At 42.0% G+C, this 17,149-nt stretch overlaps 1 protein-coding gene across 13 annotated transcripts in view; it reads left to right on the top strand.

Annotated features, from left to right (window-relative positions):
* Positions 1-17,149, top strand: part of ERC1 (ELKS/RAB6-interacting/CAST family member 1) — a 393,540-nt gene that overhangs the window by 179,894 nt on the left and 196,497 nt on the right. For 8 of the 13 annotated variants that reach the window (XM_068277245.1, XM_068277242.1, XM_068277244.1 and 5 more), the window contains 4 exons: positions 3,054-3,194; positions 7,788-7,928; positions 8,618-8,650; positions 16,002-16,195. In XM_068277245.1, coding sequence (XP_068133346.1) covers positions 3,054-3,194; positions 7,788-7,928; positions 8,618-8,650; positions 16,002-16,195 — 509 coding nt within the window. The remainder of the gene's footprint in view (positions 1-3,053; positions 3,195-7,787; positions 7,929-8,617; positions 8,651-16,001; positions 16,196-17,149) is intronic. The other 5 variants (XM_068277243.1, XM_068277241.1, XM_068277253.1 and 2 more) reach the window with 1 other exon arrangement.

Here is a 17,149-nt window from a genome sequence, read left to right as displayed (position 1 = left end):
CTATGATTATGCTGGACACCTTGTCATAAGGAAAGGAAAAAAAATTGTAATAAGGCCTTGAATAAATTAAAAAAAAAAAAAAAAAGGTTTATTAAAAAAAATCTAGAAATCTGAAAGTGCCAATCTGGAACATTCAAGCAAGTGGAGAGTTAGGGGTTCTGTTACCAAGTCATAGTAAGGTAGACCAACCAAGATTTCAGCCACAGCTGCCAGTATCATTTGTCAAGATAATAAGAAAACCCCACAAGCCACTTAAGCTTAAATAAAGGCTTCCTTGCTTTTTTAAGATGCACCATAAGTACGTACAGTACTTAAAGAGACACTAAAGCGAGAATAAATCTCGCTTCAGTGCTTATATTCAGCAGGGGCACGTGTCTGTCGCGCCGCTAAACGGGGGTCCCTTACCTCCTAAATCCCCTCCGTGCAGTGGGGGAATCACTTCCGCATTGGTCTGTTTGTGAAAAGCATTATATTTCTCATGTAAAAGGGGGTATCAGCTACTGATTGGGATAAAGTTCAATTCTAGGTTGGAGTTTATCTTTAAAGAGGAACTTCAGCCTAAACAAACATACTGTCATTAGGTTACATTAGTTATGTTAAATAAATAGATAGGTAATATAATCTCTTACCCACCCTGTTTTAAAAGAACAGGCAAATGTTTGATTTCATGAGAGCAGCCATCTTTTTGGTTGAAAGGAGGTGACAGGGAGCATGAGACACAGTTCCAACTGTCCTGTGTGCTGATCACCCCTCCCAGTTGCTGGGCAATGTGAATAACAACATAGGAAATCTCATCATGCTTTGCACAGCATCAGGGAAAAAAAGCCCGGGCAGTTTTCTTTAATGGGTGGAGCTTAGCTAAAAATGCATGATGCTTTGGTAAGAAAAACAAAGTTCTGATGCTGTGAAAACCGTTAAAGAAATACCAAGCCTTTTTAGTTCTGCTGAGTAGGTTTTTAGTCCAGAGGTTCACTTTTAAAGAGAAACTCCGACCAAGAATTGAACTTTATCCCAATCAGTAGCTGATACTCCCTTTTACATGAGAAATCTATTCCTTTTCACAAACAGACCATCAGGGGGTGCTGTATGGTTGATATTGTGGTGAAACCCCTCCCACAAAGAAATTCTGAGTACGTGCTCTTGGCAGTTTCCTGTCTGTGAACCTTGCTGCATTGGGGGAAATAGCGGTTTACAGCTGTTTCCAACTGCCAAAAAGGCATGCAGCAGCTACATCACCTGTCCACACTAAAAATGTCACCATGTAATAAATATCAGAATGTAAATCAGGGATTTAAAAGATTTTACAATGGGCAAACACTGACTAAATCATTTATACATAATTATGGTAAAAATGAAACACTTTTTTTATTACATTTTCACTGGAGTTCCTCTTTAAAGAGAACCTGTACTGAGTAAAATTATTTAAAATAAACACATGAGGTAACGTCAAATGAACATTACATAGTTACCTTGCCATCAGTTCCTCTCAGAAGCTCACCATTTTCTTCTGACAATAATCCCTTCCAGTTCTGACAATATTTTGTCAGAACTGAAATTTATCAGTTGCTGTCAGTTATATATCAGTTGCTGTCAGTTACAGCTGAGAGGAGAACTGATGTCCATGTTTCCCTATGGCTCAAGTGGGCGATGTAACTGTGTGCTGACCAGGAAGCTGTTATGGGGTAATGGCCATTTTCAAAATGGAGGACGGAGAATTCCATTGATCACAGTGGACAAACAGGATGCAGGAGAGGAACAATAGATCGAGGAGCATACTATACAGGAGGCATGTATGACTTGTGTATGTTTATTTTGACTTTTCATTTTCAGTTCAGGTTTTCTTTAAGGCCTCTTTTCCACGGGCAGTTGAACTGTGTGCTCAGCAAGCAGTTGCCAGGCAGCAGTGAGCAGTTACCAGGCGGCAGCAGCAAGCAGTTGTACTGCCTGTCAACTGTCCGAGGAAAAGAGGCCTAACAGAACTTGGAGGCTTTTAGCCAAGAATATTGGGCAGCTCTACCACCTGAGAAAATAAAGGGCCTCATTCATAACTATCAAAAAAAGACCGCTTGCCATTATTAATTTCAAAGAGAACTATACACAGTATTGACAACTAAGAGTATGCAAAAATCTGAACAGGCACTATTCCATTATTTTCCTTTATACTATGTTTTTATTAATAGTAGTGTTATTCTGTGATGCCTTATATTCTGTTAAATATAAGTTATGATATATGTAATTTGCCTGATCAAGCGTCTTTTTTTAAGTAATGTATGTTTTTTTTTCCAAAATCTGGCCATGTTCACTTAAAGAGACACTGAAGCGAACTCATTTTCCCCATTTTACCTTATAATTCGCTTCCCTGCTCTCAAGCCTAATAATTCGCCTCGTCCCCACCACAAAACGAGCGTTGCAGAGCCCCCAAATCCCCAAGGGCAATCTGGTCGGCATTTCCTAGAAGGGGCAGAGCTTTCAGCTTCAGCTCTGCCCCTCCTGACGTCAATCGCGGCGCATCGCCGCCTCTCCCCGCCCCTCTTACTCTTCCTTCACAGAGAGGGGCAGGGAGAGGCGGCGATCTGTGCGGCGATTGACGTCAGGAGGGGCAGGGCTACAGCTGAAAGCTCTGCCCCTCAGCACAGCAAAATCCACGACCAAGTTGGTTGTGGATATTTGCTGATGGATTTGGGGGCTCTGCAGCGCTCGTTTAGCGGCGGGGACACGGCGGATTACTTGGCTTGAGAGCACTGAAGCGACTTATAAGGTAAAATGGGGAAAATACGTTCGCTTCAGTGTCTCTTTAAAGCACAACTAGAAAGAAAAAGAGGAAAGGTTAGAAGCTAAACCTAGACACAAGGTTGACAATGTTGCTTACATTGGTCTGATGTAATCAGTTTTGTTGTTTTTTTTTATCTAGGGAAAAATAAAAACAAACTAGAATTCTGCAATAATTTTACTTTTAAGGACCTATTCCTGGATAATGTATTATCTTGGTTTTAAATAATATTTATTCACTGGAGTGATTCTATCGCCTGTGTACCTGTTTTTATTTCTCAAAGGAGAGAATTATTGAACGTTTGAAGGAACAGCGTGACCGTGATGAGAGAGAGAAGCAGGAAGAGATTGAAACCTGCAAGAAGGAGCTCAAGGATCTGAAGGAAAAAGTTACCACACTGCAGGGAGACCTATCTGAAAAAGAGGTACCTTATTTCCAACTTTTGTCAACAATGAAAGTGTTCTTCACACAGTGGGCATTTTTAACGCCAATCTTGGCTCTGAATTGAACAAATCACACACCTAGGGTGTTTTCGCCTTTTTCTTTAAGCTCCGGCAATTTTCAAAATCGCCCTAAAAAGCACTTGTGCAATGATTCCCTATGAGAGAGTTTACATCTGAGAGGTTTGATTCCGATCCGCTCACCAAAGAGCTGCCTTGTACCATTTTTGGGGCGATTTGCCTCAATGGAAGGTATAGGGAAATCGCAAAGCGCTTGAAAAAACTCTTTATGTAGCGATTTCCCCAGCGCTTCTATAAATAAATGCATTGTATTTATTTGTTTCCGGATGAAAGAGTTTACTTCCTGAATAACGTCAGGAAGTGAAAAAACAGAATCGCTCTGCAAAAGTGCTTAGAAAAGCGCTTTATACAAATTCAAAGCACGCAGTTGAGCGCTGGAAGGTGCAAAAAAATAAATAAATCGCGCTAACAATCTAAAAATGCAGATGTCAGCAATTTTGATTTTAGATGTGAACAAAGCTTGAAAGTGCAACTGAGACAAGGGGACATAAAAGTTTTATACATACCTGGGGCTTCCTCCCGCCCCCTCCACGCAGATCGCTCCCTAAAGACTCCTAGATTCCCTGGTAGCAGGGCTTTCTCTGCGGTTCCTGTCTTGCTCCCTGTGGCTGGTAGTGTTCTGCGCCTGTGCAGTAGTAGAACACACCCAGCAACGGGAGCAGGGCAGGCACGTGCAGTACGCCCGGCTGGCCACGAAAAATGGGGCTTTGGGAGAATGTAGGAGGATTTAGACCACGGCGAGGGAGAGATCTGTGCGGAGGGGGCTGGAGGAAGCCCCAGGTATGTATAAAACTTTTATGCCCTCTCTTCTCAGGGTCACTTTAAAGGAGCGGTGTCCAACTGGCGGCCCGCCAGAGGTCTTTCCGTGGCCCACCTGGTATTTCTACCTCTTCGTCTTTTTCATCGGTATTGTTACATCGCGCCCGCTAAGCTGCATCCCATCAAATTTTGCTGCCGGGAACTGTTTCTGCTGCTAGCAGCCAATCAGGGAAGGGATGGGGAGTGGAAATGCACGGCTGAAGGGAAGAGGCTCTCTTCCGTTCAGCCACGCATCTCCACTCCCCATCCCTTCCCTGATTGGTCAAGAGCAGTGCGGCAGCAAAATTTGATGTTACGCGGCCACGTTTGTTATCGTAACGCCACGCTCTCCGTGACTTGCTTGTCCACCCTGGCTGCTTATCAGAAGAGCTGTGGCTGAAGGAGGGGAAGCCACAGACCCCACCACTGGAGTGAGGTAAGTTAATACTATAATGAGCACTTATAAGGGGAACTGAAGTAAGAGGTATATGGAGGCTGCCATATTTATTTCCTTTTAATCAATACCAGATGCCTGGCAGTCCTGCTGGTCTATTTCTCTGCAGTAGTATGCATAACACCAGAAACTAGCATGCAGCTAGTCTTGTCAGTTCTGACTTTAAAGTCTGAAACACCTGATCTGCTGCATGCTTGTTCAGGGGCTATGTCTAATAGTATTAGAGGCAGAGGATCAGCAGGGCTGCCAGGCAACTGGTATTGCTTAAAAGGAAATCAACATGGCAGCCTCCATACACCTCTCTCTTCAGTTCCCCTTTAAAGGGATACTGTAGGGGGGTCAGGGGAAAATGAGCTGAACTTACCCGGGGCTTCTAATGGTCCCCCGCAGACATCCTGTGTTGGCGCAGCCACTCCCCAATGCTCCGGCCCCGCCTCCGGTTCACTTCTGGAATTTCTGACTTTAAAGTCAGAAAACCACTGCCCCTGCGTTGCCGTGTCCTCGCTCCCGCTGATGTCACCAGGAGTGTACTGCGCAGACACAGACCATACTGGGCCTGCGCTGTGCGCTCTTGATGACATCAGCGGGATAGAGGACACGGCAACGCAGGCGCAGTGGTTTTCTGACTTTAAAGTCAGAAATTCCAGAAGTGAACCGGAGGTGGGGACGGAGCATTGGGGAGTGGCTGCGCCAACACAGGATGTCTGCGGGGGACCATTAGAAGCCCCGGGTAAGTTCAACTCATTTTCCCCCGACCCCCCTACAGTATCCCTTTAAATACCTATCCTGGTCCTTATACTGAGCTACCTATCCTGGGTCTTATACTGAGCTACCTATCCTGGTCCTTATACTGAGCTACCTATCCTGGGCCTTATACTGAGCTACCTATCCTGGGCCTTATCCTGAGCTACCTATCCTGGGCCTTATCCTAAGCTACCTATCCTGGGCCTTATCTTGAGCTACCTATCCTGGGCCTTGTCCTGAGCTACCAATCCTGGGCCACCTATCCTGAGCTACCTGTACTAAGCGCCTATACTTGGCTGCCTGCACTGAGCACCTGTACTTGGCTACCTGTATTGGGCACCTATACTTGGCTACTTATACTGGGGTTGACAGTTGGAGTAGAGTCTGGGGTGAGGGTGGAGTTGGTGGAAGGGCGGAGTTGGGGGAGGCAAAGTCTGCCCTCCACCATGTAGTCAGAAAAAAATTTGGCCTTTGATACCCGTGAAGTTGGACAGCACTGCTTTAAAGGAATAGAATAGAGTAGAATAGAATAGGGTAAACTAAAGTAAAACTTTAATATTCAAAAATCTGTTATTTAGCTTTGCTTGCCTGCAGCTTTGCACCTGTCTATATAAACCTAAAAGCTCTAGAGCCTAAGTTTCCTCTGAGCAGAGAAGGTCTTATGATTGCTCACCACCTACTTCCTGTGAACTACAAGTGTGCACCTTCCGCCAAAGAACCTGTTTTGTAATTAATGTGGATATGTTAGGAACTGTAGTCTGACATCTTTTCATATTCCTGCTTTGAGTATCATATGGTTACTTTTGATCGGCCCAGCAACCAGTTGCATGCAGAGGGGAATGGAAGGGAGCTGCAAAGCATCTTGGGAAGCACATATTCCTTATGAAATAGGTATTGTGTTCACTACTTTGATTCTGTATGCTGTTTCTGTTTATATTCACTTATCAAACTGATATTAGAATTTGCCTTTTTCCGATTTGGGTTTGGTTGGACTAAAATGCTAGGTACACACCATACATTTTTCTGATAGATCGATTATTTTTAACATGTCGATCTGAATTCCGATCGACTTTCCTATCGTTTTTTTAAATAGTTTTTTCGATCAAATTTCATAGAACTGAACGAAAATCAATCGGAATAACGATAAAAAAAAATCGATCAAAATTCAGATCGGACATGTTGAAGTAATCGATCTGGTAGGTAAATCTGCCAGTAAATTGTATGGTGTGTACATAGCATAAACCTTCAATTAATATGGGCAGCATGCTTGCTGTCTGGATGTCTGTCATGAACTAGTGATGACCCTAAAGATTTCCTCTAAGTGTAGCTACAGCTGCTTTTTCATTGCCTAACACTTTTTTTTTTTTTTTAATCATTGGTACTTGTTTATTATTTTTCTGCTAGAAGCAGATGCCTGCTCCTGAGAGTCCCTCATTGCCTCTAACCACACAAGATTAGATTAGTAACAGCAATTAAAGAGACACTGAAGCGGAAAAAAAATAATGATTCAATGATTTGTATGTGTAGTACAGCTAAAAAATAAAACTTTTGGAGTGCAGACATAAGTCTTAATATTGTTTCCAGTACAGGAAGAGTTAAGAAACTCCAGTTTTTATCTATGCAAAAAAGCCATTGAGCTCCACGACTTTCAAACTCGCAGAGAGCTCTGTCTTCTGAAGCTTGTTATCTCAACTTTCAGTCACTGTATTTTCTTTTTCTCTACAGAGGACTGAGAGAGTTCACAAGACTGCTCTGTAAAAACATTTAGAATGCTTAGTAGTGTGTAAACTGCAAATATTAGAAAATGATGCAATGTTATAAAAACACTATATAACTGAAAATAAAAATATGACAATATTTTCTTTGCTACTAATCTCCTAGTAATTATCCGTACTACACAACCAATTCTTATATCATAATTTGTTTACGCTTCGTTGTCTTTTAAATCTATAATACACCTGCTGCTACTTTTTTCCAATGGAAATGCAGCTTACTACATCTGAAACAACTTAAAGCGCCATTGAAAACTGAAGGTAGATATTTTAATTGTTCATGTGTATAGTAAGGCCAGGTTTCCACTTGTGCTGTCATCTGTCTCTAACAGACGCTGGCACTTGTGCTGATGCGATTATGCATCCGAACCCCTCTAGCCTTGACATGCACGGCTATGGGGATTTGGATGCGTTGTTCGAAAAATGTATGCAGGCACTACTTTTTTTTCTCCCCATGTGAATTCGAAAGCAGCCTATTGTTTTCAATAGGCTACGATTCCCTGTCCAAATTGGAAACTAGCCCTTCTCCTTTTGCTCTGTGATTTGAAACAATTACAGAGGCGCAAGCTGGACTTCGAGTAATTGGTCCTCATGATTTTTGTATATGGCTTTCACTGGGGTGGGGAATTTTTGAAGTGGCATCAGGTTTATTAGACATTATTTTAGTCCGGTCAAATGAGAACCGTGTTTAGCAGAATTTCTTTGTAATCTTTTATTCCTCTCTGCAGTCCTCTCTTTTGGACCTGAAGGAACACGCCTCCACCTTGGCCTCTTCTGGACTTAAGAAGGATTCTAGGCTGAAGAGTCTGGAAATAGCGCTGGAGCAAAGGAAAGAAGAGTTTCTGAAGCTGGAGAACCAGCTGAGGAAGGTGAGAAAACTGCACAAAATGTGTGAGGCTTCACTCAGCATCTGCCATTCACAATGCTTATTCTTATTTTTATTTTTTTACCTTCCTCATTCGAGAACTCTAACCATAAATGCTATATCTGGGTACTATTCTGCCCCAGGACACAGATTGTTAGTTGTGAAAGTCTGAATCACTAATTCTAATGCTAGGAAGACGCGTTGAAATTTCTACTTCTATGGAAAATCGATCGGAAATCAGATCAAACCTGTCAAATAATCGATCTGACAGTAAATCTGACAAATTCTCAATGTGTGTTCCTAGCATTGAATCTGTCCTAATGCTGTATAGTATCCCCTCCAAGATTTGTATTGCCAATCACAGTATTGATTCCTAAGCACAAATGTAAACAACCAGTTATGATGCAAAACGCAAACTCTCCAACCCATATTTCAGATACAGATTTTCACCATTATAGTCACATTCCAGAGATTGGCCGGGACAGTTAGGTTTAAGACTTTACATTCTTGTGGCATTTGCGCAGGTTTTTCAGGTGTCCTCACTTTGTAATTGTCAGGATGGGTATAAGAATTTGTAATGGTGCCCCACAGAATCAGTTTTTTTCCTATGAATTATCTTTTACCTTTGTTACTTTAATTTTTATCTTCCCCCATTTCCTGTTTGACTTTACCATGTTTCTTTCCCTGTCTCAGCATTCTGATGGGTTACCGCACACCGGGAAAGCGGTAAGTCCCATCTGCATGGACACCAGCGTGCGTGTTCCTGCACATTGTCACATTCGCATGATGTAACCCCACCCTGCCCAAACCCCTCCATTTGTTGTGAAATGTAGAAACGTGCCACAGTCACTTAGTGCTATTCATCAAGTCTGTAGGGGCTGTGTCACTTTCACCTTGCATCAGTTCATCTACAACTAATAGGCCTACAAAATAAGCAACAAAATGATTTCTTCTATCTCTTAAGGTTTTACCTCTGTGCTAAGTTTCGACCCATTGCGCCCATTATGAATGGCTCCCTTTCCTTTCCAAATCTTTCACATTTTATATTTTGAATATGCAAAAATGTCTGCCAAGATTCTAATTTGCCCTAGTTCTGGCTTGTCTATTAAAGAGGTAATGTAATGAGATATATATATAGCAGAATGCCCTGCCTTATTCCGGATACCCACTTTTATCTTAATTTTCCTGGTTTCAGCATGTGTACATATGTATGTATGTATGTTTGTGACACCATCATTCGAAATTGATCGATTTCAACGGAACTTGGTCTACACATCCCTTACTACTTGGGAAGATGTGTTCTGGGGGTCTCACACCACAGATTAGATGGTTTAAATGAGCTGGTGTCCAGGTGTTCCCCAGTAAAGTGCTTAATGAGTACACCCTGTGTCTACCTTTTGCCTTTGCATAACTGCTATGTGTACATGCTGTTTTTACTTAGTAAGTCTTTCTGCCTAATGTAAAGAATACTGGGACTTTCAGTTCCTCAGGCCTGGCGTGTCTATGTTTAGCTGTGAGCGTTATGCTTCTGTTCACGTTCTCCTGTGGGCTCCATTTCCTGGGTGTGTCCGGTAATCTGTGTCACCCTGTCATTAGTCCAATGTGGTTTTTGGCCTCCCAGACTTGTCCTGTTGATGTGACCTCAGTCCTGGCAGACAGGGACAGAGCTTCAGTGTCAGCAGCGACATACTAGGTGAATGAGGCGGTGCCTTGTCTAAACAAACATTTGCTAATTATTACCTAAAATAATTTTGGGGACAGGTAGGCGAATTGTTCTTGTTGTCTTGCAGTATGCCGGATGTCAGGTTTGTCGGAGATAAAATGTTTTTAGCCTAAAACCTGTACTGCTTTCTTAAACTGACATCTCCTACTTAAATGGGGGTAGGGGCCATTCGTTAGCGTTTTATCATTCACACACATAGAAGCATTTATAGTTGGAACATTTTTTTTTTTACATCCGTTTAGTCTGACGTACACACATAGAATGAGCAGACAGACAATGTAATGAAAACACCTCGTCTGCATTTTTCTTCTGCTTTAGAAACCTCAAAGTATTGGAAGCAGAGCACTACAGCCTTCAAAATAATATTTATAGAAGTCCTCTGTAGTGGGTCACTGTGTACTCACTTGGTGGTATGGTTGCATACTGTGGTATCCCACCACCTGAACCTGCTTGGAACATAGTCTAACCGCCAGTTTACTATGGTGCAATTCTCCAATGCATTGGTTTCAAAACAAAACAAAAAAAAGTTTGCCCTCTTAAAACAGAAGGGATTTGCGATTATTCAAATTGGAGTGAGCATATGATGGTCTCCCACAATGCATCACTGCTGAATATGCAAATCATCCTTTGTTGTCTCTGTAAGCTAGCCACACCGCCAGAACCGCTGGAATGAAATGTCAGCTTGTTAATTGTACAGAGTCACAATAATCCAACATGCGTACAGAATGATTCAGATTGGTTGATCCTCATCAGTGCATGGCATGGATTAATGTGGATCTATGGGGTAGGACTTTAAAGGAAAACTTAAGTCAAAAATAAAAAATGATATTTACTCACCCGGGGCATCCCTCAGCCCCCCGAAGCTGGATGGTGCCCTCGCAGCCCCGCTCTGATCGTCCTGTCCCCGCCGGCGGCTACTTGCGGGTTCGGCGACAGCCGCCGACAGGCTGGGAACGCGGCTGATTTTCCGCGTTCCCAGCCGCTATATCACCCTCTATGCTGCTATAGCGTATATGTTATCCTAGATCCTAGATGTATATGTTATGTTAGCGTATATATGTTATCCTAGATGAATATGCCAAGTTGCGTTGTGGCACAGCGCACTAAAGCGGTATGGACAGGTGTAAAAGGGTCCATGCGAAGCATTAATACACTCTACCAATCGGATGCCATGTGAATAGGCCCCAAGTCCACTAATTTGCATGTTAACTGCCACTTGCAGCTTCAGAAGACTATTATTCAGCTTTATAGAAAAAGTATGTTCAGAGTTTTTCTAAACGATAACAAAGTGATCAAAGCTACCCAATGAAACTCAAAGGATCCTATGAAACTGTTTAAAGAGACACTGAAGCGAAAAAAAAATTATAATATTATGATTTGTATGTGTAGAACAGCTAAGAAATAAAACATTAAGATCAGATACATCAGTCTAATTGTTTCCAGTACATGAAGAGTTAAGAAACTCCAGTTGTTATCTCTATGCAAACAAGCCATTAACTCTCTGACTAAGTCTTATGCTGGGAATACACTGTTCGTTTTTGCCTTCGTTTAAACCTTCGTTTCGATTGTGCCTTTTGTCCTTTTCGATCCCGAAATAATCGGTCATACGGTTAATATCACCACCCACGGTTTCGTTTTTTTTTTCGATTCTGATGGTTTCGTTTTTCCAATGATCGAAGGCTGCAAAGAAACGAAACGAAATTCCCTTTTTACAGGGACGGACTAGCATAAACGAATATATAATCGATCTGAACAGCCATCAAGCCTACCAATGGCTCGATTAGATGGATAAAGAGAGATAATATCAAACATGTTCGATCACTAGTCGTTCGTTTTTGGGGTCTATTAATCGAAACTATAATGAGATTATGACTATTTTCACATACGTTTTCAACACTCGATTCGTTTACCGAACGAATCGAAGGTTTAAACGAAGGCAAAAACGAACCGTGTATTCCCAGCATTAGTCTGGAGAGGGCTGTTATCTGACTTTTATTATCTCAACTGTAAGTGAACTGTTTACTTTTCCTCTGCTAGAGGAGAGGTCATTACTTCACAGACTGCTCTGAAAGACTCATTTTGAATGCTGAGTGTTGTGTAATCTGCACATAATATAGAATGATGCAATGTTAGAAAAAACACTATATACCTGAAAATAAAAGTATGAGAATATTTTCTTTGCTGCTAATCTTCTAGTAATTATTCATAGTACACAACCAATTCACTATATCATATTTTTTTTTCCGCTTCAGTGTCTCTTTAAGTGTTTGATCAGATTCATAAGAAAATTGATTGGGGCTACAGTTGAGAATTCTGGAAATTGATTGCTACATTGACAATAGAATGATTAAGTTAAAGAGGAACTCCAGCCTAAACAAACATACTGTCATTAAGTTACATTAGTTATGTTAATTAAAATAGGTAATATAATCTCTTACCCACCCTGTTTTAAAAGAACAGGCTAATGTTTGATTTTATGATGGCAGCCATCTTTTTGGTTGAAAGGAGGTGACGGGGAGCATGAGACACAGTTCCAACTGTCCTGTGTCCTGAGCACCTCTCCCAGTTGCTAGGCAACGTGAATAACAACATAGGAAATCCCATCATGCTCTGCACAGCATCAGGGAAAAAAATCCCAGGCTTTTTTTCTTTGATGGGTGAAGCTCAGATAAAAATGCAGCTAAAAATGATGCTTTGGTAAGAAAAACAAAGTTCTGATGCTGTGAAACTGGTAAAGAAACACCAAGCCTTTTCAGTTCTGCTGAGTAGATTTTTAGTCCGGAGGTTCACTTTAACTTTTGTTTTACTTAAAGAGAACCCGAGATGGGATTAAATTATGTTAGTGGGGCACAGAGGCTGGTTGTGCACACTAACACCAGCCTCTGTTGCCCCATGGGGTGCCTCCAGGACCCCTCCCCCCTGCGCGCCGCTATCCCCTCCGCAGTGCTAGCGACACACAGCGTGTCGCCAGCACAATGTTTACCTATGCTGTGTCTCTTAGCGCCGCTCCCCCGCCTCCTCTGTATCGGCGATACCCGCCCGCGTCCCTTCCCTCCCGCTGATTGGAGGGAAGGGACGCGGGCGGGTAGCGCCGATACAGATGAGGCGGGAGAGCGGCGCTGACTGACACCGCATAGGTAAACATTGTGCTGGCGACACGCTGTGTGTCGCTAGCACTGCGGAGGGTATAGCAGTGCGCAGGGGGGTCCTGGAGGCACACCATGGGGCAACAGAGGCTGGTGTTAATGTGCACAACCAGCCTCTGTGCCCCACTAACATAGTTAAATCCTACCTCGGGTTCTATTTAAAAAGATAAAAACTTTTCAATAGCAGATGGAACAGTAGATTTCTATTACATTTTGCCTGCCTGTTAATTTGGGTTAAAAAAAATAAAATCTTTGAATCAATTAATTTGCTTGCACACAAGACTACTGTTTTCTGTTTCTCCCTCCAAGTACATATAAAATTAAATTTGACCGCCTGCCTAGAGTGTTAGAATCCAGAGATCTGGCCACTGTGGCCAGGTGCCTCTTCAATCTATTCTCACAGTTGTAAACCGCAGTTGTTATTACCTGTCTGCCTAAAGAAGCGAAAATGTGCACAAAGTGGCAGCGCCCCTGATATTGTAGAGTTTGGCAATGCCTGTCTTTGACTGTGATCTTCTAAGCTTTTCTCTAAGAGACCCCATCCATGGCCACAAGAAACCCCATCCACCCCCTAGGTCTCTTAGGTAGACAGAAGGTGTCATCACGATTTATACCTGCCAGTGTTGATTCGATGGGCAGTAGGCTGCAGTGGCCAAAGTTTTTAATCTGGACATCTAAGGGCCCGTTTCCACTGGCCGGATGCTATCGCATCTAGCCGCAGTGACTTCTGGTTGTCTTACGGAAGTATGGATATGGCTGTCTGAGTGCTTGGGGGAATCAGATGCATGTTGCAGATATTTGCAGCATGCCAGCCATAATTTCCCCTGGTCGCATCGCAAATGAAAATTTGCATGCAATGGAAACTACCATACTAAATTGATATGCATTGGCTTCAGGTTTGATGCAATGCAAATTTGCAGCTAGTGGAAATGGGTCCTTAGGCACGGGAATCAAAACCAGTTTTTGATGCAATTTCTAGGAAAAACATACCGTATAGCTGTCCTTTGGTACATAAGTAAGTTATCTTGTGAAGTTGTTTCTTTAACCTAATTTAACATTAAAGCGGAATGAAACCCAGCATTTCTTCTTTGCTCTAAAAGATTATTTACAGCATATTTTATACTACCACCATTTTTTTTTTACTAGAACAGCATTCAAAGGGTTAAACACAGGACTTTACAAGTTACTTGCTGGGAAAGTTGGGCGCAACTGAACTGTAGATAATGTTATCTTGTGTTTACTTAATTGTATCAAGTGAGGAACGTGACACATTCTCTGACTGTGCAGTCTCCTGAGCACAGAAAGACAATCAGAAAGTATTTCTGCTTAAATTAAAAGATAAATAAACATGTTATGAATAAAATGTAAAGTCAGCTCACAGAGCAATAAACGTGTACTTTGGGAACTTGTAATTTCTAAATGAATAATACTACTTACAGTGGCTTGCAAAAGTATTCGGCCCCCTTGAAGTTTTCCACATTTTGTCACATTACTGCCACAAACATGAATCAATTTTGTTGGAATTCCACGTGAAAGACCAATATAAAGTGGTATACGCATGAGAAGTGGAACAAAAATCATGCATGGTTCCATTTTTTTTTTAAATAAATAACTGCAAAGTGGGGTGTGCGTAATTATTCAGCCCCTTTTGGTCTGAGTGCAGTCAGTTGCCCATAGACATTTCCTGATGAGTGCTAATGACTAAATAGAGTGCACTTGTGTGTAATCTAACATCAGTATGAAGCTGCTCTGTGATGGCCTCAGAGGTTATCTAAGAGAATATTGGAAGCAACAACACCATGAAGTCCAAAGAACACACCAGACAGGTCAGGGATAAAGTTATTGAGAAATTTAAAGCAGGCTTAGGCTACAAAAATGATTTCCAAAGACTTGAACATTCCACGGAGAACTGTACAAGCGATCATTCAGAAATGGAAGGAGTATGGCACAACTGTAACCCTACCAAGACAAGGCCGTCCACCTAAACTCACAGGCCGAACAAGGAGAGTGCTGATCAGAAATGCAGTCAAGAGGCCCTTGGTGACTCTGGATGAGCTGCAGAGATCTACAGCTCAGGTGGGGGAATCTGTCCATAGGGCAGCTATTAGTCGTGCACTGCACAACGTTGGCCTTTATGGAAGAGTGGCAAGAAGAAAGGCATTGTGAACAGAAAATCATAGGAAATTCCGTTTGCAGGTTGCCACAAGCCATATGGGGGACACAGCAAACATGTGGAAGAAGGTGCTCTGGTCAGATGAAACCAAAATTGAACTTTTTGGCCAAAATGCAAAACGCTATGTGTGATGGTAAAATAACACTGCACATCACTCAGAACACACCATCCCCACTGTCAAATATGGTGGTGGCAGCATCATGCTCTGGGGGTGCTTCTCTTCAGAAGAAACAGGGAAGCTGGTCAGAGTTGATGGGAAGATGTATGGAGCCAAATACAGGGCAATCTTGGAAGAAAACCTCTTGGAGTCTGCAAAAGACTGGAGATTGTGGTGGAGGTTCACCTTTTAGCAGGACAACGACCCTAAACATAAACCTAGGGCAACAATGGAATGGTTTAAAACAAAACATATCCATGTGTTAGAATGGTCCAGTCAAAGTCCAGATCTAATTCCAATCGAGAATCTGTGGCAAGATCTGAAAACGGCTGTTCACAAACACTGCCCATCTAATCTGCCTGAGCTGGAGCTGTTTTGCAAAGAAGAATGGGCAAGGATTTCAGTCTCTAGATGTGCAAAGCAGGTAGAGACATACCCTAAAAGACTGGCAGCTGTAATTGCAGCAAAAGGTGATTCTACATAGTATTGACTCAGGGGGCTGAATAATTACGCACACCCCACTTTGCACTTATTGATTTGTAAAAAATGTTTGGAATCATGTATGATTTCCGTTCCACTTCTCACCTGTACACCACTTTGTATTGATCTTTCACGTGGAATTCCAATAAAATGGATTCATGTTTGTGGCAGTAATGTGACAAAATGTGGAAAACTTCAAGGGGGCCAAATACTTTTGCAAGCCACTGTATGCACAAAAGCAAATATAACCGTATGGCATATAAAAAGTAGGAAAACCAGTTTTTATTGAATATTATGTCAGGGTTTTATACCACTTTAAGACAGTTTTTGAGCAACTATGGCTGACAATTGGCATGTCTTTTAGCTTCTCTGTTAAGGTATATTATTTTTTCTCCAAGGCCCAGGAGGCTGCACAAGAGGGCAAATCCAGCCCAGAGGTGAACGAGCGGGTGCAGCAGATGGAGAAGGAGGTGGCGAGGTGTCGGGAGGACGCCAGCAAGTCACAAGCTGAGGTGGATCGGCTGCTGGACATCCTAAAGGAGATGGAGAATGAGAAGAATGAAAAGGACACCAAGATCGCTGAGCTGGAGAGGTACAAAACATATTACTCTGATAGTAAAACAGTATCTCAGAGTGACAATCAATTTTCCTTGTTGGAGCTCTGGTTAGTTGTTATTGCTAACCAGTCAAGCTGCCCATCACATTTTAGCAACTAATTAAAAAACAGCTTACTCCATAAAAAGTAATAAGTTATACAGAAGACTGCAAGTTAGACAGCATGCAGAATGAGCTCATGCTTTGCTATGGGTTCTTTTATATTTGTCTGTTTCATTGCTGTTTGCTGCGTTACAATTCAGCCCTGCACATTTTCCCATATAGCTGTTTGGATTGCTGTTCATCAAATGTATGTTACACATCCATACCGGACCTGAAAAAGAGGCACAAATGTGTTATGCTAATCGTAAGCATTATCCTAAAACATATTTGGGAAATGGCCCTAAAAGACTTTGAAGCAGACGTAAATGATATTAAATTCTTTGTTTTTTTATTTAGTTATTTTTTATATGAGCTTTGGTAGAGTTAGAACCACTGTCAGGTTTTTACTATTTAGTGCTGCCTGTGCCCCTGCTTGACAGTTTGCAGTAGAACAAGTGTCCCCATTAACAGATGTTTCCATTATTTCGGTGACAGATGAACATTTGGGAATACACCCTACTTTCACCTCCATGGGAACAAGAATTGAGGCTACATCTCGCCAACAGGGACACTTACAAAATCATAAACAAATTAAACATTCTAACAATTCTCAAGCTTATCCAGAGGTTAAATTTAAAAATGGGGTTTACCTTGATTTCCACTGTAACCAGTAAACAGGACAGATTTATATGCATTATAATTGGGTCTAATGGGTTAAGGGCCTTTTTCCAGTAGCATGAATTGACATTTCACTTAATGTTCGATAAAATCAGCTATTTTCTATACCACATACGGTAATAGTTTGTGAATTAAAGTCCATCTCTCTCTATTCTTTTGCTCTTTTGGCTCA

Source organism: Hyperolius riggenbachi, chromosome 3 (genome assembly GCF_040937935.1).
Source record: "Hyperolius riggenbachi isolate aHypRig1 chromosome 3, aHypRig1.pri, whole genome shotgun sequence".
Taxonomy (NCBI): Eukaryota; Metazoa; Chordata; class Amphibia; order Anura; family Hyperoliidae; genus Hyperolius; species Hyperolius riggenbachi.
Note: the sequence above shows the minus strand (reverse complement) of the source record. Positions and strands in the feature narration are given on the sequence as shown.